Raw genomic sequence first — 23,656 nt, forward strand, 5'->3', positions numbered from 1 at the left:
ACTACAACTCCAAATGTCAAGGTCTATTTCCCCCATACTCCACCAGTGTTCACATTTGGGCATATTGAGTATTCATGCCAAGTTTGGTCCAGATCCATCATTGTTTGAGTCCACAGTGCTCTTGGATGTAGGTGAACTACAACTCCCAAACTCAAGGTCAATGCCCACCAAACCCTTCCAGTGTTTCCTGTTGGCCATGGGAATTTTGTTTGCCAAGTGTAGTTCAATTCCTTTGCTGGTGGAGTTCAGATTGTAGATGAACTATAAATCCCAAGAACTCAAACTCTCAAATAACAAAATCAATCAATCCCACCCCCTAACCCCACCACTATTCAAATTTGGGCATATTGGGTATTTGTGCCAAATTTGATCCAGTGAATGAAAATACATCCTGCTTATCAGATAATTGCATTACGATTCATAACAGGAGCAAAATTAGTTATGAAGTAGCAAAATAATGTTATGGTTGGGGTCTCCACAACATGAGGAATTGTATTAAGGGGTCGCGACATTAGGAAGGTTGGGAAAAACTGCCCCATAGGCTTTTGGAAGCGTGACCCAATTGGAGATCAATTGGCATTCACACTATTTGGAATAATCGTAACATTTGGAAAGGCGTGACTTTGTTAGAGCTTGTAACATTTTGTAAAGTATGGTCTTCCTGAAAAGAGTTAAAAACTTGCTTGAGTCAACCTTCTCCTTAGTGGTAAATATCCACTAGTTTTCATGTAAGGCAATTAGGTTTCTCAGCTGTTAGACTGATATACCTAGATATCTCTTTGAACTGTTAGGAACAAAGATATGACAATGCACAGAAAACAGCAGAGTTGCAGAAGTGTTCTTTTCAGTTGCCCAAAATATCTACTCTTCCTTAAAACATCTTAGTTGTTAAACCCATGTGCTAGCAGGATTGACGACCGACAGGTCAGAAGTTCGAATCTGGGGAGAATGGGTTAAGCTCCCTCTGTCAGCTCCAGCTCCCCATGTGGGGACATAAGAGAAGCCTCCCGCAGGATGGTAAAACATCATACATCTGGGCATCTCCTGGGCAACGTCCTTGCAGATGGGCAATTGTCTCAAACCAGAGGCAACTTGTAGTTTCTCAAGTCACCCCTGATACACTCAAAAGCCCTCAAAAAGCTCATGATAAGGTCACTTTGTGTTCACTATAAAGAGATGCAAAGAACTTGGAGGCATGTAATAACAGCAAAAGGTTAACAGCAGCCAATGATAGAGGCACTTCTATGTATAAATATGTGAGAGGAAGCCACAGGGAGGAGGGAGCAAGCTTGTTTTCTGCTTCCTTGGAGACTAGGACGCGGAACAATGGCTTCAAACTACAAGAGAGGAGATTCCATCTGAACATGAGGAAGAACTTCCTGACTGTGAGAGCCGTTCAGCCGTGGAACTCTCTGCCCCAGAGTGTGGAGGCTCCTTCTTTGGAAGCTTTTAAACAGAGGCTGGATGGCCATCTGTCAGGGGTGATTTGAATGCAATATTCCTGCTTCTTGGCAGGGGGTTGGACTGGATGGCCCATGAGGTCTCTTCCAACTCTTTGATTCTATGATTCTATGAAAGGAAGACTGTGTGGGAGAGGAACAGGTAGTTTCTACCGTGATCCATATCTGTAGTTTGATGCCAGACATGGTTAGTGAATGCGCAGGGATATGGTTTGGCCCTGTTTCTACCCCTTGGCTTCCTAAATGAAAGACCTGGCTTGGAGCAGCCGGCTCTCATCAAAACAGCTGGATGAAGGCACAAAATGTAGAAATGTGTGGAGAGATTAATGGCTCACGTCAGGCCGCTTTACTAATGAACTGACAGCAGCAAAACACTTAGGTTTTGTAAAGCAAACATGCCAAAAAAAGGGGGAGGAGGAAGGGGGAGAATTTGCTGGCGCCTCGCAGTTGTTATTAAATGATAAATGAGGCCAAGGGCTTGTTGCATACGTTTCTCTCGGCCTTGAGGTCATCCTTGCAAATGAGCAGAAGCATTTGTTAGAAAGGCCGAGCAGGAGAATCAGTGACAGCTCCCACAGACCCAAAGCAAAGAGGGCAGGAAAGCTCAGCCCCCCACCTTTTTGGGTTTAGTAGAATTGAGACCCCCCCCCCTGCAAAAAAAAAATATTGCAAAGTTGGACCACCACATCTCCTTTGTCATTGAACCCCTCCCTAGGAGAGTTGAATATGATCATTGTGTATCTAAGCATACGTAATTATTCGTATGCTTCCCAGATTGTGATGCTGGTTGTGGTGAGGAGGATGATAATCATGATGACTGTTTAATGTCACATTTAGATTAATAGGAGACATGATAATCATGTTTAACTCTTTGAAAGGGTGTGATGTTGAGGAGGGAGCAGGCATTGCCGTGTAATCCAGTTCAATGTGGATTTTATACTTACTTACTTACTTAGGCGATCCCTCGTTGTCCGAGTAGGATAGTCTTCCAAGATCAGTGTACTGGTGGTGGGTCTTTAAGTGATTGTGGAGCCCTATTCTTGACCTACATGTTCTCCTGCAGTGAGGGCATCGGTTTCCATGTGGAAGACGGTCCCGGTCAGGGTTGGCTTGACGTGCCTTCCTCTTGGCACGTTTCTCTCTTTCATCCTCCATTCATGCCTCTTCAAATTCTACAGCACTGCTGGTCACAGCTGACCTCTAAATGGAGCGCTCAAGGCCCAGGGCTTCCCAGTTCTCAGTGTCTATGCCAGAGTTTTTAAGGTTCACCTTGAACCCATCTTTAAATCTTTTTTCCTGCCCACCCACATTCCGTTTTCCGTTCTTGAGTTCGGAGTAACATCCGGCATCCGACAGCGGGCATCCGACAACGTGGCTGGTCCAGTGGAGTTTATGGCGGAGTACCATCGCTTCAGTGCTGGTGGTCTTTGGTTCTTCCAGCACGCTGGCATTTGTCAGCTTGTCTTCCCAAGAGATTTGCAGGATATTCCGGAAGATTTTATACTGTTGTGTGGAAGGGGCCTAAGGCCCCTTCTACACTACCATATAATCCAGATTAACAAATCAGATAACTCACATTATCTTTTCTGTACAGGATTATATGAAACACCAGTCGGGACCCCTGAGTGGGTGGTTACAAGGGGATTTCAGAGGGGTCTCCAAAGACCATCAGAAAACATATATTTCTGATGTTCTTAGGAACCTCTTTGACAGGGAAGGCTGAAGATCTCTCTGCCTGCCCCCTTCCTTTTTGGAAACAGACGGCAAATCTTCCCACCAAAAGCCTTCCTCAGTTGTGATTGGCTGGCCTCTCAACCAAGGGGAAGGCTGTTTTTGAGACTCCAAGCAGGGGAGGGGAGAGCAGGCGTGCTTGGCGCATGGCAGCATGGTGCACATGTGAAGGCGAGGAAGAGCATGTGAGGCTGGAGGAAGGCTAATGCCATCAAGTCCCTTCAAGGCATGGGAGCCCTTGGTGGCACAATGGGTCAAACCCTTGTGTTAGCAGGACTGAAGACTGACCGGTTGGAGGTTCAAATCCAGAAAGAGCGTGGATGAGCTCCCTCAGTCAGATCCAGCTTCCCATGCAGGGATATGAGAGAAGCCTCCCACAAGTAAAACCACAGATGAGGAAGAGGAATTGGTAGCGGAGTGCAGAACGCTTCCAAACCTGGCCATTAGTGATCTCTCCACATTGCCCCGACTCTTACATTTAAAGATGAACAAAGGCCCCTTCCACACAGTTGTATAAAATCCACATTGAACTGGATTGTAGATTCAAATAACCCAGTTCAAAGCAGATATTGTGTATTATCTGCTTTAATATTCTGGGTTAAATGGCGGTGTGAAAGGGCCCAAAGTGGGACAGCCAGAAACAGTGTTGTCAGTAAAATCAATATCACCTGGTATGGTAACTCTTGATGTCACCCCATGGACCACCTCCTGTACCCCCTGAGATGGGTGAAGAGTAGGCTTGGTTGATCCAAAAAAATGGTTCAAAACTCATTTTGGATGTAGGGGGCACTGGTGGTTCGATTCTAAAGTCAATTCTGATTTTCACAGAAAAAAATATCCAAAACTTTTTGAAACTTCCGAGACTTCAGAATCCTTTCGTTAATCTTTTGAAAGTGTTATTTCCTGTTTCATTGAATGGTCTTTACTTTGAAAGTAGTTGTTTTGCCCCAGAAGTGGGGAAAAGCAAGCGAAGGAAATTCCTTCCTTCTCTGGTTTAAAACTGGCTTCTCTGGCTTGAGCCGACGCCAGGGGCCAGAGACGGGGAAAAGCTGAATCATTTCCAACTCACTTCCTGAGTCGTAACAAAAATTGCAGAAAAAGCTTCGGAAGGGCAAAGGGACTTCGAGTTTTAAAAAAAGCTTCGATATCGCTTCAAAAAGATAATTTTAACAAAATTATTACGAGTAACGAGTTATCCGACGCAACTCTATCTAGATGTCTCAGTCCCATTCTACACTGCCATATAATCCAGATTATCAAAGAAGATTATTTATTTATTTATTTATTTATTTATTTATTTATTTTCAGTATTTATATACTGCCTTTCTCACCCTTGGGGGGACTCAAAGATAATCCACATTATCTATTTTGAACTGAATTATATGAGATGAGTCTACACTACCATATAACTCAGTTCAAAGCAGATAATGTGGATTTTATACGGCAGTTTAGAAGAGGCCCCAGACATTTCTAGAGAGAACATTTAAAATTAAATAATCAAACCTACAAAAGTTAAATCGGAAAATGCAGGGAGGCAACTGTACCAGGGGAGGGCAACTAAAATGATCAAGGGTCTGGAGAACAAGCCTTATGAGGAGTGGCTTAAAGAGCTGGCATGTTTAACCTGCAGAGGCAACTGTACTCAGGCCAGAACCCAACTGTAGAAACACACTAGAGGACCTAAAGAGGCCCACAAACATTTCTGATGGGGATTGTTTGGTGTGTGCCTAAGTGAAACTGTGGATATTGAATCCGTGGATAAGGGGGGCATATTATATTTACAAAAATATGGTATTTTTTAAAAATTCTGCTGTGTGTCTTGTTACACTTCTTTTGAATCTCACCTCTCCTGTTATGGCCTCATCTTTGCCCATCCCTCTTCTCTCTTGGTCAGCTTTTCCCGATGCCTCCAATGAATCGGCCACCTTGTTGGAGAACCTGGTTGTTTCCGAAGTGACACCCACTTCTCTGAAGCTCACCTGGGAAGTTCCGGAGGGAGAGTTCGATGTCTTCCTCGTCCGGTGCAAGGAGTCTCTTCTGGGAAGTGGAAGGAGCCCCCCGCCGCCCAAGGAAGTGTCCGTGATGGGAAATGAGCGCTCAGCTGTGCTCCGTGGCCTTACACCCAACACCGAGTATGGCCTTACAGTCTATGGCATCAGGGAAGGAAACCAAGTGGCCAACATCAACACAGCTGCAAGGACCAGTGGGTTAGGTAAGAAGACTGCAAGGGCCGCCTTACTGTCCAAAATAATAGGGGGGGGGGGATGGTGCTTGAGATTATTTTTCCTTTGTGTCAGGAGCAACTTGAGAAACTTCAAGTCGCTTCTGGTGTGAGAGAATTGGCCACGTTCAGACAGAATCAGGCCTTGCTGAACGTACTGTTATTGTGTGCTGTGTGTGATTCTAAGGGTAGAGAGTGTGTGACTCACCCAAGGTCAAGGTCACCCAGTGAGTTTCCTGGGCTGACCAGGGAATCGAACTCTGGTCTCCAGAGTCATAGCCCAACTCTCAAACCACCACTCCACACTGACTTTCAACATCACCTTTATCTCAGGAGTGTCCGTAGCAAACAGGAGGATGGCCAAACACTGTTCCCCATAAACACAGAAGCAATCATTACAAATGGCAATAAATGCTAGATTTTCAGGTGTGGGAGTATCCCAGATCTGAGCCAAACATCCACAGGATGACAGAAGATTAATTGGGACTCTCCCTGCCAAATCAGGACTGTTGAAATGCATGAACCTAGAATCACAGAGTTGGATGCGCCTTCCAGTCCAAACCCGTTCGGTCATAAAGGAATACATAACGAAAGCATTCCTGACTGATGGCCATCCAGCCTCTGCTTTAAACACTCTGGAGAAGGAGACTCAACCTCACTTCCAGGCAGCAGCCTATTCTACTGCCAAATATTAGGACTTTTTTTCTTATGTTTACATAGAATCTCTTTTCCTGCAATTTGAATTCATTGCTCTGTATTTTAGTCTCTTGCTGGCTACCTTCTCAAAGTGACCTCCTTTCAAATATTTAAATAATAACTGTACCCGCCACACGTTGCTGTGGCCAACCTTCCCTCCCTCTTTCTCTCCTCCTTTCTTTCTCTCCTTCCTTCCTTCCCTCATTCCTTCCTTCCTTTCCTTTTTTTTTTCTTTCATTCTCTCCTTCCTTCTCTTCCTCTTCACTCGCTCCCCCCTTTTCTTTCCCTTCCACTTTCTCCCCTTTCTTCCTTCTCTACCTATTCTTGGACTGCAACTCCCAGCAGTCCTCCTGATCAATCTATCTACCTATATCTATCTCTAATCTTATCTATTCTGGAGGATTGCTTGGAGTTGCAGTCCAGGAATAGTAAATTGGAAATATGCAGGGATTGAGATGCTCTCAAAGAAATTCAAGTAGAAGAAAGTTTGCAACTTGGAAGCAGTGCATTTGGAGCATCCTCCTCTCCTAAAGGAGCTGGTCTAGGGGATGCTGGGAGCTGTAGTTGGGAAGAGAGTGTGGATATGCTTTTGTGTGTTTTGTTTGCCAGGGGGCGTCATTCTGTGCATGTGCTGTAGCGTCTTTTTGCTTTTTTGACTTTTTAAATCCCTTCCCCTGTTTTTTCCCCAGAGTTTTTATGAGTGATGGTCACTCGTTGGCCTGATAAGTGTATTGTGTCCAAATTTCGTGTCAATTCATCCAGTGGTTTTTGAATTAGGTTAATCCCACAAACGAACATTACATTTTTATTTATATAGATGGTTATTATGTCTATAGGGGTTTTTTTTTTATAATGTCAGAAGTGACACTATAATTCTCTGGTATGAGAGAATTGGTGCACAGGGGACACTGGGATGTGTTAGCTGGGAGACTTCTCTCATGTCCCTGCAAGCTAGAGCTGACAGGTGGGAGCTCACTCCACCTCACGATTTTGAACTGGCAACCTTCAGGTCACCAACCCAACCTTCAGGTCAGCAGTTCAGCCGACAAAAGGGTTTAACCAATCCCACCACCACGGCTCAATCTATAGTTTAGGGGAAGGTAACTATGGCAGGCTGTGGCTCGGGGCACCAGCTTTAACTGGACCATTTCACCTCTGCTAAGAAGGCCATGGACGAGGGGATGAATGCAGAAGCCATGGTGTGGAGGGAGCTGAGCTGCTCCTATGGGACGCAGCAAACAAACCAACAGCTGCATCCCAAAATTGGCTCCTTCAGTGATGGGCTGGAGTCCAGCTGTGGTTTCCTTTGTGAGGCTGAGAAATTAATCTCTGGCCCTTCCATGTTTCCTTTGCGGTCAGCTAGAATTGGCAGGGGTTAATCCCCAGAGAGAGGGAGGAAGGATTTAGTGGGAGAAGGATGGACAAGCGAGAGAAGTGCCAAAGCGTGGGCCCTTGTTTTGGAATGGCCACGTTGTTTCTCCATGTCACGCTGGAATTCCACTGCTCTCAACAAAGTTGTCATTTCTGTGAAAAAGTTTGAACTCGGCAAAGGGCATGAGATGAGAGCTAACCCACCTCCTTTGGCCCACATGCCATCAACAATCCAGATTAGAATCACGACCTCCCCCTGCCCAGGTCTCAGAAATGTTACTTCGGGGACTACAAATCCTCCAGGCAGCATGCACACTGGCCATGGACTCCAGGAATTATAGTCTGGACAGGACAAGCAGAATTTCTAAGAACTATTTCTGCCTTTCAAATGTCACTGTTAAGATTGCCAATTTGGGAGTTTCTGGGCCAAAACTGAAGTGTAAGGTGGCTCCTAGAGAGATTGTAAAACACTATTTATTAAGAGACCATCCACTTTCCAGAACGATAGCATTTTGACACCACTTTAACCACCATAATTCCATCCTATGGAATTCTGTGTTTTGTTGTTGTTTTGACAGATAATTATGCTTCCCTTTTTCTTCTGAACAAGTAGGATAAATACCTCACAAAAATACAAATCCCAGAATATCATAACACTGAGCCATAGCAGTTAATGTGGAGTCAAACTGCTATAATTCTGCAGCCTGGCTAGAGCCTCAGTACCAACCACAAGTGCTCTTAGTTTGTCAATCATATATATAAGCAGTGTTTTCCTCTTAACCTCTTAGCTATAAAGATGTTCCAAGATCTAGAAGAAGTTGTGGCATAATGAAAATCTCGCGTCGTTCACATTCTTGCCAGAGAAAGAAAATATGCCACACAGTAAAGAAAAAGAAGTTTACTCTTTTTAATGCAGAGCAACATATATACAATCATATGAACAGTCGCATTGACTCACACAATGTCCTTTTCAGAGAGATTTAAATGGTATTTAGGTGTCCACATGGAAGATCCTCTTCCAGCTGCTCATGAAGCAAGAACTGTCCATCTCTCTCTAACCTCTTGTACTGCTCATGCCCAAAAGTGTAACTGTTGCCAAAACTCCCAGGCTGAGCTAGCTCCCCGAGTGTGGCCCAACCAATCAGCTTCCTGCTTTGCACTTTCAGCTAATACAGTCACCAACTGATTTTTATATGCTCTAAAAAAGTGAAGAGGTTATTCCTTCTCACTTAATTGAAAGGTGGGATAAATAATGTGTGGTCTAGTCTACTTGTTTCAAAAGCCTGTGCTCAAAATTGCCACCTGGGTGTCTGAAACAGTGACACCTTTGCTCTATGATCATTGGAAACACACAAATGTTCAGGCTATGCATAAACGGTGTCTATGAAACATAAATGAATTATGTGTTTAGACTTGGGTCCCATCTCCAAGATATCTAGGCAAATATTCCAACATTCCTCAAAATCCAAAATCCCAAAGATCTTTGGTCCAAAACATTGGGGATAAGAGATAGCCAACCTGTATCCTTTCTAGAAATTTAATATTTTATTATCTAATGTTTCAACTTAATGCATTGCTTAATTTAATCTTATCTTTATATAGTTGGCCCTCCAGATTGTGGATTTCACTATTAATTATTAATTATTTATTCACTGATTTGATTAATATTTTCTTTCTTGGATTTTCTGTGTCCTATAGGGAAACTCTGTGATCAACTCCACCAGAGAGTTGTTCTGGAAGACCTAGAAATCCCTGGGCCCCTTCTACACTGCTATATCATCCAGATTATCAAAGCAATTAATGAGTATTATCTGCTTTGAACTAGATTATATAAATCTACATTGTCATATAATCCAGTTGTTGTTGTTGTTTATACCCACCCACTTTATCTCTCCCAAAAGGAGAGTCAGTTCAAAGTCCAGTTCAAAGTGGATAATCTGGATTTTATATGGCAGTGTAGAAGGGGTCCCAGCAAGAACACCCCACTAGGCATTTGTAGATCCCCTAGCATAATTCTGTGGTCAACCTCCAGCAGAGGATGATCATAGAGTTCAGATGGAGGACCTAAATATTCCCAAGTTAAAAAATAGTGTTTATGATTTATCCATTTTCACAGGGGTCCTGTGCACCTAACACACCCCTTGAGTTTCATTATTGGAAAGAAAGGTTGGGTATAAACAATTAAATAAAATACATCATAAAAATTAATAAATGAATCCTGTCTCCTTTCTTCCAGAACTGGACAGTCCCCGGGATCTGTGGTTCAGTGACATCCGAGAGACCTCAGTTGTGGCCAACTGGAGACCAGCATCCTCCCGCATTGATCACTACAAAGTCTCCTTCCAGCTCTCAGATGGTGGTGAGATTTGGCATCCTCTTCCTGTCCCCCTGTGGGTTGGCCTGATCAGTTTGTTCACCATCCTGTAATCCAAGGGTGATTGTAGTACTCCAGCTCCCAGCAGCCCTAGTCAACAGTACACCCAATAATGAGTAGCAATGGGAGGTGCACCTTGACAACATCTTGAAGGTCCACATGAGAGTGTTGAGTAGTTTTCAGCCTTTTCAGATCTGCTTCTACCTTTTAACTCAAACATGTATCTCCACAGAGCTGGGTCAAATTACCTTTTTCAAATCCCAGAATCCCACAGGCAGCAACGATGGTTGAAAGATTATGGGATCTGTAGTCCCACAAGGTAGCCTAGATGTTTGTATCTTGGTAGCCCTGCTGTTGCTCACCTGGTTGACCTGGATGTCCCAACTCGTTGAGGATGAATGCACAGTTCTGCAACCACTGGTGTACAAATGGATTCTCACATTTTATTGCAGGTGAGCCCAAAAGTATCTTAGTGGATGGATCCAAGCTCAAAACAATCATCGAGGATCTGACTCCTGGGGCCAGCTATGAGGTGACTGTGATGTCTCTCCGGGGATTTGAAGAGAGCGAACCTTTGGTGGGCTATGTCACCACAGGTAACTCCTTGGAGGGAGGGGACATATGTATTTTTATATCATGTATTTGCTGTTGTTGTTGTTGTTATGTAATTTCAAGATGTTTCTGTCTTATGGCGACTCAAAGGTGATGCTATTGCAGGGTTTCCTTAGCAAGATCTGCTCAGAGTAGATTTGCCTTTGCCTTCCTCTGAGCTGAGAAAGTGTGACTTGCCCAAGGTCACCCAGCAGCGTTCCGTGGTCTACAGATCACAATCCAATTCTTGAGTATGTGTGTGAATTTATATATAGCTTTGTGTACTAGGAGTATCCTGTATTAACATACTTTGACCTAAATTCAATTGTTAATACCAGTTAAAGTAATCTCACTGAATTGCTAGAAATCTGATAAGTCATCATTTCTATAATTTGCCCCTGGTGGTGAGGTGGGTTAAACTGCTGAGCTGCTGAACTTGCTGACCAAAAGGTTGGCATTTCAAATCCAGGAAGCAGGGTGAGCTTCCACTGTTAGCTTCAGCTTCTGCCAACCTAGCAGTTCAAAAACATGCAAATGTGAGTAAATAAATAGGTACAGCTCCCACAGAAAGATAACGGCACTCCATGCAGTCATGCCAGCCACATGAGCTTGGAGGTGTCTACAGACAACGTCAGCTCTTTGGCTTAGAAAGGGAGATGAACACCAACCCCCAGAGTTGAACATGACTGGACTTAATAGACTTAATGTCAGGTGAAAAAAGATCAGGAAATGCTGGGTGACCAAAAGGAAGGAGGAAGTCTTGACGGCTCTTCATCATAGAGGATAGAGGAACAGCACTTCCTGGACTCGAGCCCAACCTTGCATGGCACCAAAAACAGCTGGACACTAAGTTGAAACAAACCACCTCCTTCTGTTCTGTCTGTAATGTAAACATGTTGTTTTCCACCAAAAGTTCAACCATTAATCATTTGTCTCTGATCATCAATGTCAGCAGTTCTGCAACTTTTAATTACAGTCCATGAATTCTTCACCTCCTTCTTGTAGTTTTCTAGGCTTCATCTTAGGATGGCATCTCTAGACTTATATAGACCCCAACCATACATCTTTCATACAATTCCATTCAAACCATACATCATATTTCATAACAATGTGACTCCATCTTAAGTTGCACTTTTACCTTAGTCCAAGTATCAAGAATGTATGATTATGAAATTAAGAGATAATTGGCATCTCAAGCCAAGAACGAAGGTGGACTCCAGATTGGGTTGAAGAATATCTTTCTTGGGCAGAGCTGTGCAAATTTTGCTTAGGAGTGTCACTTTTTAGTGTTCTGCTCCAAAATCCCTACTGGCTGAGATTTTGAGCAGAAGAGTATTGCTACCAGAGTCATAATCCAAGAGTCAAACCATTACACCTTTCTAGTTCTCTCTAAAGTATACCTCTCTACTGATTTGGGTCCTAATTTGTGCTGCTAAACATGTCCTTCTCTTTCCTCACAGTTCCAGATGGTCCTTCAGATTTGCGGGCCATCGACATCACTGACTCCTCGGCGGTGTTGACGTGGCACCCGGCTATGGCTGAAATGAACAACTACATTGTCACCTATGGACCCGTTGGTGGTGAGAGCTGGGAACCTGGCAAAATCTGGGAATGGTTGTTTGGGTGTGGCCCCAAAGCAATGGTCTCTATTTTAAAAAAAAGACTAAGTAGATAACTCATGCCTGACTAATGAATGCTACAAAATGTGACAAAGGCCACAAGCCTGTAGTGAGAGTGGTGGGAGAAGTATACCAACCTTGGCTGACAGATGTATTAGCTGTTCTTGATTGATCTCCTGTAGATCACCCGTTGATCTCCAAGCAGATCGCAAATAGCCCATCTTCATCTACTCCACCTGATGGCTGGAGCTCTCCAGGTATGACAGAGCTTTGGAAAGATCCTTTTGGACCCCAGTCTCCAGAACTCATCAAATTAGCTTGAAACCAAACAATCAAGTACTTTATTACTATTCTTCATTTTGTGCAAGAATGGGTTGAAAGAGGCTTATAGAGATTTACAAGGAGTAGTAAGGTGTATTTTTTTAAGAGTTGCTTTTCTAAGCTCTGCGGCAGAATTTATTTTCTAACCCACCTACTTGAGACCTTTTATCTTTTAGAAATGTCAGAGACTGAACCTAGTGTCACTATTTATTTACAGTATATATATTCTGCCCTTCTCACTCTGCGGGGGACTCAGGGCGGATTACAATGCACATACACATGGCAAACATTCAATGCCATTTAGACAGACAACATATATAGACAGAACCAGAGGCAATTTAACATTCCAGCTTTCCGGCTTCATGAGGGTATGCTCACTTCTGGCCACAGGGGGAGCTCCTGCTTCACCGTCCACTTGTGACACCGGGTCCTTTGATGGAGCACTTCCTCATTCTTCTGCACACAGCTGGAAATTTTTATGGTGTTGTAAATTAGTTAAATTAGCCTCCTCACATATAGTGGTACCTAAATTCCCTACTTGACAGATACAACTGTCTTTCAGGCTGCATAGGTCAACAGCAAGCTAGACTATTAATGGTCGGGAGCTTTTTCCAACCCAGGCTGGCTTCGAACTTAGTCAACTGTGATTTAATGCAGTTGGCTACTAACTAGCTAGTGTGGTGGAGGCTCCTTCTTTGGAAGCTTTTAAACAGAGGCTGGATGGCCATCTGTCATGGGTGATTTGAATGCAATATTCCTGCTTCTTGGCAGGGGGTTGGACTGGATGGCCCATGAGGTCTCTTCCAACTCTTTGATTCTATGATTCTATGATTTTAAAAACCCAACAGGAATAAAACAACAGCATGTGCTTGTAGGGCATGCAGAAAAAACCACATGATTCGAAGTGTTGTTGTACTTGGGTAGAAATGACAGCTCTGACCGGAGTATATGCACATGTGAAGGTTCAGAAAGCAAATTAACAAAGTTTGATACACTACATATGGAAATAGGTTTTGTGGTTATATCTAACTAGAAGGAAAACCACATAAGTCAAAGCATAATTGAAATTGAGTAGACAGCTCTGACCAGATCCCATTCTGAGGCTGCTACATTTGAAACAAGGATTCTTTTATGTCTCAATCACCTCTTCTCTGCTTTGCCTAGATCCCAGAGTCTCCGAATCAGTGCCAGGGAACCGGGTCCAGCTGCGAGTCACGGGACTACGGCGGGACACAGAATACCGGGCCAGTGTCTATGGGGAGAAGGAAGGAAACCGGAGCTCCCCCATCAGTGCTACCTTCACCACTGGTAAGAAAATGGGACTGAAGAACAGATAAAGTAACCTATTTGAGGGGCAACCTAAAGGTACACGATCCCATCTGCTCTTTGGAAGTAGACAACCAACAGTCCTGTGTAAGCAGGGTCAGTCCTGGTTAATACTTCAATGTGAACACCAGGTACTGTAGACTGTGTTACGTAGAGGGGAAAAACTGTCTCCCTTACCTAAAAAATGGAAAATGTGAATCTCTATAACCATTTGGGGAATGGGATTCATAACCTTTTGGAGAAACCACTGATCACAGGAAAGGCACAACATTTTTGGGGAAATGGCATTCACCAGCATTCATGCAAGGCAACTAGGTCTCTCACCTAGGTATGTCTTTGAACTGCTAGGGACAAAGACATGCCAATGCACAAAAACACATACTCAGCAGAGTTTCTGAAGTTTTCTTTTAGTTGCCCCAAAACATCTACTCTCCCTTAAAATATATTTGGTTTTAAAACATGCTTTCAAGAGACAAAATATACAGGCTTCTTTATATAAATAAAGTTTTATTATTATTATAGTTATAATAATAATAAATAATTATTTTACTTATAATAAATTATTATTATTATTATTATTACTCTCCCTTGAAATATATTTGCCTTTAAACCATGCTTTCAAGAGACTAAATATACAGGCTTCTTTATATAAATAAAGTTTTATTATTATTATACTTATAATAATAAATAATAATTATTTTACTTATAATAATAAATATATTATTATTATTATTATTATTATTATTATTCTCCCTTAAAATATATTTGCCTTTAAACCATGTTCTCAAGAGACAAAATAAGTAGTCTTCTTTAAAAGTAACAGTTGGTTTACTCACCAAACTTCATGTATACAGCATACATGCACTTTGCTTATGAATCCAGTTACAATAGCATTTTGTTTGTTTCTCTGTGTAGGTAACATAGGGCATCTTCCTTAGAAGCCATAGTCCATAGTCCAAAGTATATCTCTGTTTTGAGAGTCTAATAAGTCTCTAAGCATATTGTTCCAGCATTGAAGTCTAAAGCATACAGATGGAATGTGTCCAGAGGGGGCGACTAAAATGATCAAGGTTCTGGAGAACAAGCCCTATGAGGAGCGGCTGAAAGAGCTGGGCATGTTCCTTCTGTTGTACCCACGCTGTCATTGCCTTGCTTTTTAAGAGTCTTTTTTCTCACCCCAGGAGTGGATGGGCCCCGGGACCTCCGGGCCAATGAGATCTCAGCCCGCAGTGCTCGCCTCACTTGGTTACCACCCCGAGCAACTCCGGGTGGATACCTGTTGAGTTATGAAACTCCTTATGGGCAACTAAAGGTACTTGAGCATCTTGTTTGGCTGTTGTTCTAAGCACAGCACAATTTGTAAAGACAGCAGCATTAAAAATGTGTACTTTGTTTTCAAATGGTCACATATACACTGAATATATATCCAGTAAGTATTCATAAAGAGAAAACACAAGTGTCTGATTCCCAAATGGAGCTGCTGAGTGACATGGGCTTGGGTGTACAGTCAGTCCTCCATATTCAGTTGGGAGGGGGGCATAGGACCTCAAACAGTGAAAACTTTGCAAGCAGTTAAATTCCCCATCACTAGACTTATGCAGAACTTGGGTTAGGTACGATCTTCACAGACCAAGACTCATGGAAAATGAACTGCTAAAGGTTATGTGGTGCAAGAGCAAAAAGAAAGGAAAAGAAAGAAGGAAGGAAGGAAGGAAGGAAGGAAGGAAGGAAGGAAGGAAGAGGAAGAAAAAGAAAGCAAAAAAGAGAAGAAGAGAGAGGGAGAATGGAGGGAGGGAATGAAGGAAGGAAAAGAAAGGGAGGGAGGAAGAAAGAGGGGGGAAGGAAGGAAGGAAGGAAGGAAAAGAGCAAAAGGGAAGGGAAGTGAGGGAGGAAGAAAGGAAGGAAGGAAGGAAAAAAGCAAGCAAGCAAGCAAGAAAGAAAGAAATAAAGAAAGAAAGAAGGTGGAAAGGAAAAGGAAAGGAAGGAAGGAAAAGAAGGAAAGAGAAAGAAAGAAAGAAAGAAAGAAAGAAAGAAAGAAAGAAAGAGGAGGAGAGCAGAAAGAAAGGAAGGAAGGAAAAGAAGGAAAGAGAAAGAAAGAAAGAAAGCAGAAAGGAAGGAAGGTAGGAAAAGGAAAGAAAGAAAAGAAAGAAAGAAAAAGAGGAGAAGAAAAAGAGGAAGGAAGGAAATGAAAGATAGAAAGAAAGAAAGAAAGAAAGAAAGAAAGAAAGAGAAGAGAGAGAGGAAGAAAGGAAAGAAGGAAAAAGAAGGAGGGAGGGAAGGAAGGAAGGAAGGAAGGAAGGAAGGAAGGAAGGAAGGAAAAGAGAGAGAGAGAGAGAGAGAGAGAAGAAAGGAAGGAAGGAAGGAAGGAACGAAGGAAGGAAGGAAGGAAGGAAAGAAAGAAAGAAAGAAAGAAAGAAAGAAAGAAAGAGTTTGCAAATATGACCCATTGCTTGGTTGCTGGCCAAGCAGGTTTCCAAGGGAGGAAAATTCACCCCACATCTCAATGCATTATCAGCCTTTATATCTCTTCCCAGGCTCACATTGCAATGTGAATGCCAAATACGTATATCTGACAAGGTCAGTAATATAAACGAACCCTTTTGTGCCACTGGATAGTCTGACCATTTGGCCAAGATATGAACAAGAATTCCAAACCCAACAGCCTGGGGGAGAGGCCTCGCTCACTACATTGACTTTCGAAGCTACACTTTGGCTGTGCTGAGTGAAAGAATTTGGGATGTGTACTCCAACTAAGTAATATTTTCAAATTCTGATGCTGAGGATGTTTCATTTTCCAATTAAATGCTCAGTTCCAAAACTCAAAAGAGCAGATTCCTCACTGCTTTGCACCATAAATTCATTCTCATAGTAAAAAAAAGTCAGAGATATTTGGCTATCAGGAGAATCTGCTGTCAACAGTCCACATTGATGAAATACCAACTAGAAGGTATCCTAGACCAATGATTCCAAGACATTGGCCCTCCAAGTACTTTGGACTTCATCTCCCAGAATTCCTGCCTATGGCCAAGTTGGCAGGGGTTTCTAGGAATTGCAATCCCAAACACCAAAGTTTAGGGACGATTGCATCTTGTGTTGTTGAAGGCCTTCATGGCCGGAATCACTGTTTGTTGTGAGTTTTCCGAGCTGTCTGGCCATGTTCCAGAAGCATTCTCTTCTGACATTTCGCCTACATCTATGGCAGGCATCCTCAGAGGTTGTGAGGTCTGTTGGAAACTAGGAAAATTGGGTTTATATATCTGTGGACTGTCCAGGGTGGGAGAAAGAACTCTTATCTACTTGAGGCAAGTGTGAATGCTATGTCAATACTAACCAAGGTGGCCAGTTGCAACATTGTGTTCTTTCATTCCCCCCACCCACCCAGGCAGTAAGCAGCCAGACTTTGAAGCTGCAAGGCCATTAAATGCTCACCAAGGTGGCCAGTTGCAACATTTATACTTTCCTCAAGCAAACATGAGTTCTTTCTCCCACCCTGGACATTCCACAGATATATAAACCCCATTTGCCTAGTTTCCAACAGACCTCATAACTTCTGAGGATGCCTGCCATAGATGTGGGTGAAACATCAGGAGAGAATGCTTCTGGAACAAGGCCAGACAGTCCTGAAAACTCACATCAACCCAGATTGTACCTTGCTCCACATTGCACTGTGATGCAATTTGACATCATTTAAACTGTCATGGCTCCATACTATGGAATCATGGGAATTGTGGTTTTCCAATATCCTTGGCCTTTTTTGCACCATCAAGCCACAAACTGTATTCCACGATGCATAACCAGACTTACACATGTGTAACAAAGTTTAATGCACTAAGAAAATGGCAGGTTTGTTCATAACCAGAACGTAGACACATTACTTTTTATAAATGTTTAACTCCTAAAAGGAGTGTTTCCAAATTCTAGATGAAGCACACACTTTGCCTTCCCTGGTTCCCCCAGATTGGGCCACTCTCTTGTACTTTGTGGTTTCGTTTCATTGCAACTCTCTCTATGCTCCACAGGAGATCTCCTTGGATGCCAACATCACTTCGTATGAAATCCAGGACCTCGTTCCTTCCAGTAGTTACCAAGCCCAAGTCCAGGCGCTGAGGAGAGGGATGCCCACAGCTCCCACCTCCACTTCCTTCACCACCGGTAACAGCCCTGCAAGTTTCCTTTGGGGAGGATTTTTATCCTATCTTGACAGATCTTTTTCCACATTAGGATTTTGCAGTGGGCCAGAAGGCTTGGTTCCATTTCAAGTCCTTCTACTGCAGGAACAATGGGAAACACTCAATAGGAAAGAGATCCAGAAGTCTTAGTAGACCACAAGCTGAACAAGAGCCAACAGTGTGCCGTGACAATTCTGGGCATTGCAATTGAAGGGAGATGTTGACTCTAAACTGGAATGTGTCCAGGAGAGGGCAACTAAAATGATCAAGGGTCTGGAGAACAAGCCTTATGAGGAGTGGCTTAAAGAGCTGCAGAAAAGAAGGCTGAGAGGAGGCACGATGTGGGTCATGTATAAATATGTGAGGGGAAGTTATAGAGAGGAGAGAGCAGGCTTGTTTTCTGCTGCCCTAGAGACTAGGACACAATGGAACAATGGCTTCAAACTACATGGCTCTCATGTCTCCTCTCAGCCTTCTCGTCTGAGGGCTAAACATACCCATATTTGAAAGGATGTCATACTGAGGAAGGAGCCAGTTTATTTTCTGCTCCTTCAGAGACTGGGGGCTTGTTACACTGACCCTATATCCTGCATTGGAGCGAAGGATGATTCTAGATGTCCAAATGACTCGATCCTGGATGTCCAAATGGCTAATGTGGTTTTACACTGCATTACCCAATGTCTGGGAATGATCCAGAGTTTCCCAAACTCCGGAGCAGCCCTGCACTTCAAAATGTGTGTTGACATCACACTGGCTCTTATCCAAACCAGTCTGTTGTCGTCTTGTTTACAGTTTGGCTATGTCTTACGGTAGTTGTCACCAGAAGTCATTGGGTGTTGTTCTGAGTTTTAAATTGTTGTTTTATATGCTATGGTTTTACTTTATTGTATTGTAGTGTGTGTTTATTTTATGTTTTGTTTTAGACATTTTGTGTCATATGTAAACCTCCCTGAGTCCCATCGGGGAGATGGAGGCGGGGTACAAGAATAAAGTTATTGTTGTGGTTATTATTATTATTATTATTATTATTATTATTATTATTATTATTATTGGGTTGTTGTAGGTTTTTTCGGGGTATATGGCCATGTTCTAGAGGCATTCTCTCCTGACGTTTCGCCTACATCTATAGCAAGCATCCTCAGAGGTAGTGAGGTCTGTTGGAACTAGGAAAGTGGGTTTATATATCTGTGGAATGACCAGGGTGGGACAAAGGACTCTTATCTGCTTGATACTGACCACCTTGATTAGCATTTGATGGCCTGGCAGTGCCTGGGGCAATCTTTTGTTGAGAGTGATTAGATGTCCCAGATTGTTTCCTCTCTGTTGTTTTGCTGTTGTAATTTTAGAGTTTTTTAATACTGGTAGCCAGATTTTGCCTTTGACAATACATTATTATTATTATTATTATTATTATTATTATTATTTGAAACACAACAAGATGAGTCCACAGCAGGCACTCTGCTGGCTGTTAAATTGGATCACTATCAGACACTTCCCAAATGTCTAGGACTGTGTGATGTATTGGCAAGTAATGCGTGCAGATCCCAGTAAGTTGACCTTTTGCAGCTGGCAGATGGTAATTTCGTCAGCACCGATTGTGTTTAAGTGCAGGCCAAGGTCTTTAGGCACTGCACCCAGTGTGCCAATCACCACTGGGACCACCTTTACTGGCTTCTGCCAGAGTCTTTGCAGTTCGATCTTTAAATTCTCATATCGTGTCATTATTATTATTATTATTATTATTATTATCTTCATCATCATCATCATACTGGGATCGTCACTGATAGTGCTAACCTTTCTTTCCTCGGTAGAGCGCCTAACTTACCCCTTCCCTCGGGATTGCTCAGAGGAGAGCCTGAATGGGCCAGGACCCTCCCGGGTGACAACGATTTATCTTGGAGGCAACCGAGAGCGGCCCTTGCAGGTGTATTGTGACATGGAGACCGATGGAGGTGGCTGGATAGTGAGTATTATTAAGAATGCAGCTGTAGAGTGGGTTGATCACCATAAACGCCCTTTTGTTCATCTACCACAAACTCTGGAGTTTTCGGTTTTAGAAGAGGAAAGAAATCCTGAGTCTATTGCAGAATTGACCATTCTAATACACGTTTACAGCAACTCTTACTATTCCCCCAACCAGCATGGTTTGCTGGTATAGATATACTTACTACTAGTTATTGATCTTTCCATGCTTTCAACTATCTAGCTACCTGTATAATGGAGGAAATAGACTTTGGTTTATGAAAGAGTATGGCCTTCTTCCCAAACTTGTCATTCTCCAGAACTCATCTTCAAGGCAGTCTTGTATGGACAGTGCTACCAAGTTGGAGGGAGCATTTATTTATAGCATCGCAGTGCAAAGTCCCAAGTTCATTCAGGCAGCAAAGAGAGCTGCTTACATGATGCACAAACTCATAACCATGTGCTTTTCCTCCTCCTCAGGTTTTTCAGCGCCGGATGAATGGCGAGACTGACTTCTGGCGTGACTGGCAGGATTATGCCACTGGCTTTGGCAATCTTACTCGGGAATTTTGGCTAGGTGTGTATATGGTTCGGCATGTCTTACTCTTGCACAACAGAGGCTTAAAGTCCACCCACTACATTTGCTGGGGTTAGGGGCACAGAATCATGAAAGTGAGAAAATGCACATTTCAATATTGCTATTTTTTCGTCTTAGAGAATAATAATAAAACTTTATTTCTAGACTGCCCTCTCTCCCAAAAGGGACTCAGGGTTGTTTACACACAGAAAGAGGCAAACATTCAATGCCTTACAAAGTACAAACAACATCAGGAATAATACAAAATAATGCACAATATTAACAGTAAACTTATAATGACAAAATTAAACCTTGAAATGAGGATTAGGTCGCAATAAACCAAGTTAGACAATAAACAAAGACATGAGTGAACATTAAACACATATTATTAAAAGCAGTTAGAAATAAATTGCATTTAAAATGGCTAACACAGATGTTCATGTTTATTAAAAATGTGTCATAGCCATATCATAGTGCAAATGGGTTCAACCGCGTTCCTCTTCTCCATACACTAAAGTGCGTAAGTGTGTTTTCAAAAGTTTCTTAAAGGAGAGGAGGGTTGGGGCCATTTTTATTTCTTTAGGGAGGGAGTTCCAGAGATTGGGAGAGATCATAAAGAAGACCCCCTCTCTCGTCCCCACCAACTAAGACAGAGTGGGATCGAGAGTAGGGCCTCCTCCACTGACCACAGTGCATGAGATGGCCGATATATGGAGATGCGATTGAACAAATAGCCTGGACCCAAACCATTTATTTATTTATTTATTTATTTATTTATTCATGACATTTATATGACACCCTTCTCACCCTGAAGGGGACTCAGAGCGGCTTACAAGTAAAAAGTAAATACAGTATATTATTATCATCATAGCACAATATTAATATTATATATTACATTGTACTATAACATTATACTGTAATATTATTAGTAATATTACCTTTAATATAAAATATATAATTATAATATCAATTTATTATTATTAGTAGTAGTATATTGTATTACATTATAATATTATCAATATTATATGTATATATATTATATATTATATTATATTATATTATATTATATTATATTATATTATATTATATTATAAGCACAGTGCAGGAGACAAGATGGAACTGCCTTCCTGGCCCCTCTCTTCACTCTGATCTCAGAGCAGTGGTTGGTGCTGGAGGGGGGAGGGGGCTTTATATGTAACAGCCAGCAGTTGTGTATTGGTTTATGACCAGTTACCAGTGGAGCTGTCACAGCAAGGGAGTTGTACTCTCAAGATATGGCGCTCCAGTTAGCAATCTAGCTACCAATGTACTGTTGAAGGCTTTCATGGCCGGAATCACTGGGTTGTTGTAGGTTTTTCCAGGCTATATGGCCATGTTCTAGAGGCATTTTCTCCTGATGTTTCACCTGCATCTATGGCAAGCATCCTCAGAGGTAGTGAGGTCTGTTTTCCTACTTCCAACAGACCTCACTACCTCTGAGGATGCTTGCCATAGATGCAGGCGAAATGTCAGGAGAAAATGCCTCTAGAACATGGCCATATAGCCCGGAAAAATCTACAACAACCCAATCTAGCTACCAATCTCTGCACTAATTGCAGCTTCCAAACTATCTTCAAAGGCAGCCCCAAATAGAGAGTGTTGCAATAGTCCAAAGGGGATGTGACCAAAGTGTGGACTACTATGGCCAAGTGTGTCGTCTCAAGGTATGGGTGCAACTGGCGCACAAGTTTTAATTGTGCGAAGGCACTCCTGGCCACCGCTGACACCTGGGGTTTCAGGGCCAGCGATGAGTCCAGGATCACTCCCAGACTGCAAACCTGTGTCTTCAAGGGGAGTGTGACACCATCCAACACAGGCCGAAGTCCCACACCTTAACTACTGACCAGGAGTACCTTTGTCTTGCCTGCATTTAACTAAAGAGAATACCTCTTTAGGAATTGCTAGGTCTTTCAGTGTGATTCTCTGCTCAACCTCCAGGAGGTGTTTACTGTAGAGTTGTGCTGGTGGACCTAGAGATTCCTAGAGATGTGTTCTCTCTAAGAATTTCTAGGTGCTCCAGTGTGAGTCTATGTATAATTATTTTCCAGTGGAAATCATATTAGAACTTCGTGTCTTAAACTGTAGGATTCAGTCCCAAAGGGGTCATCTTGGCTCAATGTTGGGGTCCTGAAAAATTTGGCAACAATAAAAAAATTGAACATCAGGTTGTTGTAGGTTTTTTCGGGCTATATGGCCATGTTCTAGAGGCATTTTCTCCTGGTGTTTTGCCTGCATCTATGGCAAGCGTCCTCAGAGGTAGTGAGGTGAAGGTGCTTGCCATAGATGCAGGTGAAACGCCAGGAGAAAATGCCTCTAGAACATGGCCATATAGCCCGAAAAAAACCTACAACAACCCAGTGATTCCGGCCATGAAATCCTTCGACAATAAATAGTGGCTGTTTTAGACATTTACACAAATCTGTTATGCAGTGTTTACAGTGTTTACATAAAAAAAATATTGGTCCAAAAGGGGTCCTGAGTGAAAAAGTTTAAGACTCCCTGCACTAGAAGATTCTTATCAAAACAGCAAAAGTCAAACCGGGAACTGGAAAGGCAGCCTTTGTGTTTCCAAACTCTGGTTTGTCTTCTGTATCAGGATTTTGTTATCGGGGTCAAACTCTTCCACCATCCTTCTGCCTCACCTCTCCTCTAGGAAAAAAGAGATTTCCACTACCTTAAGCCACCTCTCCTCCTAAGAAGAACATCAAAAGAGCCAGTCTGACCTTCTAGACATGTGGTTGTGAAAAGCTGGGAGTCATTCTGCTCTTCTGCTTTGCTCCTAGGGAACACGGCTTTGCACCAGCTGACGTCTTCAGGGGACTATGAGCTGCGAGTGGACCTTCGTGCCGGGAATGAGTCTGTCTATGCCAACTACCAGAGTTTCCGCGTCGATTCCCCTGCTGACTATTACCGCCTCCACCTGGGCCGTTACAGTGGCACAGCTGGTAAGTGTTGGGCTGGACAGGCATCAGACTGTGGACAAAGGAATGTGGCTTGCCCTGCCTTGAATAAAACCGTTGGGCCAATGGGATTTACTTACCTGTCAATTCACCATTCAACAATTAATTGCATGGGTTTAGAATCATAGCCACTCTGGATAGATCTTGGATTCTGTTCTAGCTGGGACTAACTAACCATCAAGATGGTCAGCCTGTATGTGTTTGTCCCTTTCAGAGAATTCAGGAGTGGTAAGGAAACT

The 23,656-nt window shown here is 42.7% G+C and overlaps 1 protein-coding gene across 1 annotated transcript in view; it reads left to right on the forward strand.

Moving 5' to 3' along the window:
* The window catches only part of TNXB (tenascin XB), a 153,756-nt gene that overhangs the window by 128,698 nt on the left and 1,402 nt on the right, over nt 1-23,656 (forward strand). Inside the window, exons 33-43 of the mRNA XM_067465071.1 lie at nt 5,086-5,403; nt 9,716-9,838; nt 10,306-10,449; nt 11,905-12,024; nt 12,246-12,320; nt 13,549-13,692; nt 14,892-15,022; nt 17,730-17,862; nt 19,691-19,842; nt 20,322-20,418; nt 23,241-23,402. Of these exons, the coding sequence (XP_067321172.1) occupies nt 5,086-5,403; nt 9,716-9,838; nt 10,306-10,449; nt 11,905-12,024; nt 12,246-12,320; nt 13,549-13,692; nt 14,892-15,022; nt 17,730-17,862; nt 19,691-19,842; nt 20,322-20,418; nt 23,241-23,402 (1,599 nt within the window). The remainder of the gene's footprint in view (nt 1-5,085; nt 5,404-9,715; nt 9,839-10,305; nt 10,450-11,904; nt 12,025-12,245; nt 12,321-13,548; nt 13,693-14,891; nt 15,023-17,729; nt 17,863-19,690; nt 19,843-20,321; nt 20,419-23,240; nt 23,403-23,656) is intronic.

This window comes from Anolis sagrei, chromosome 2 (assembly GCF_037176765.1).
Source record: "Anolis sagrei isolate rAnoSag1 chromosome 2, rAnoSag1.mat, whole genome shotgun sequence".
NCBI classification, from domain to species: domain Eukaryota; kingdom Metazoa; phylum Chordata; class Lepidosauria; order Squamata; family Dactyloidae; genus Anolis; species Anolis sagrei.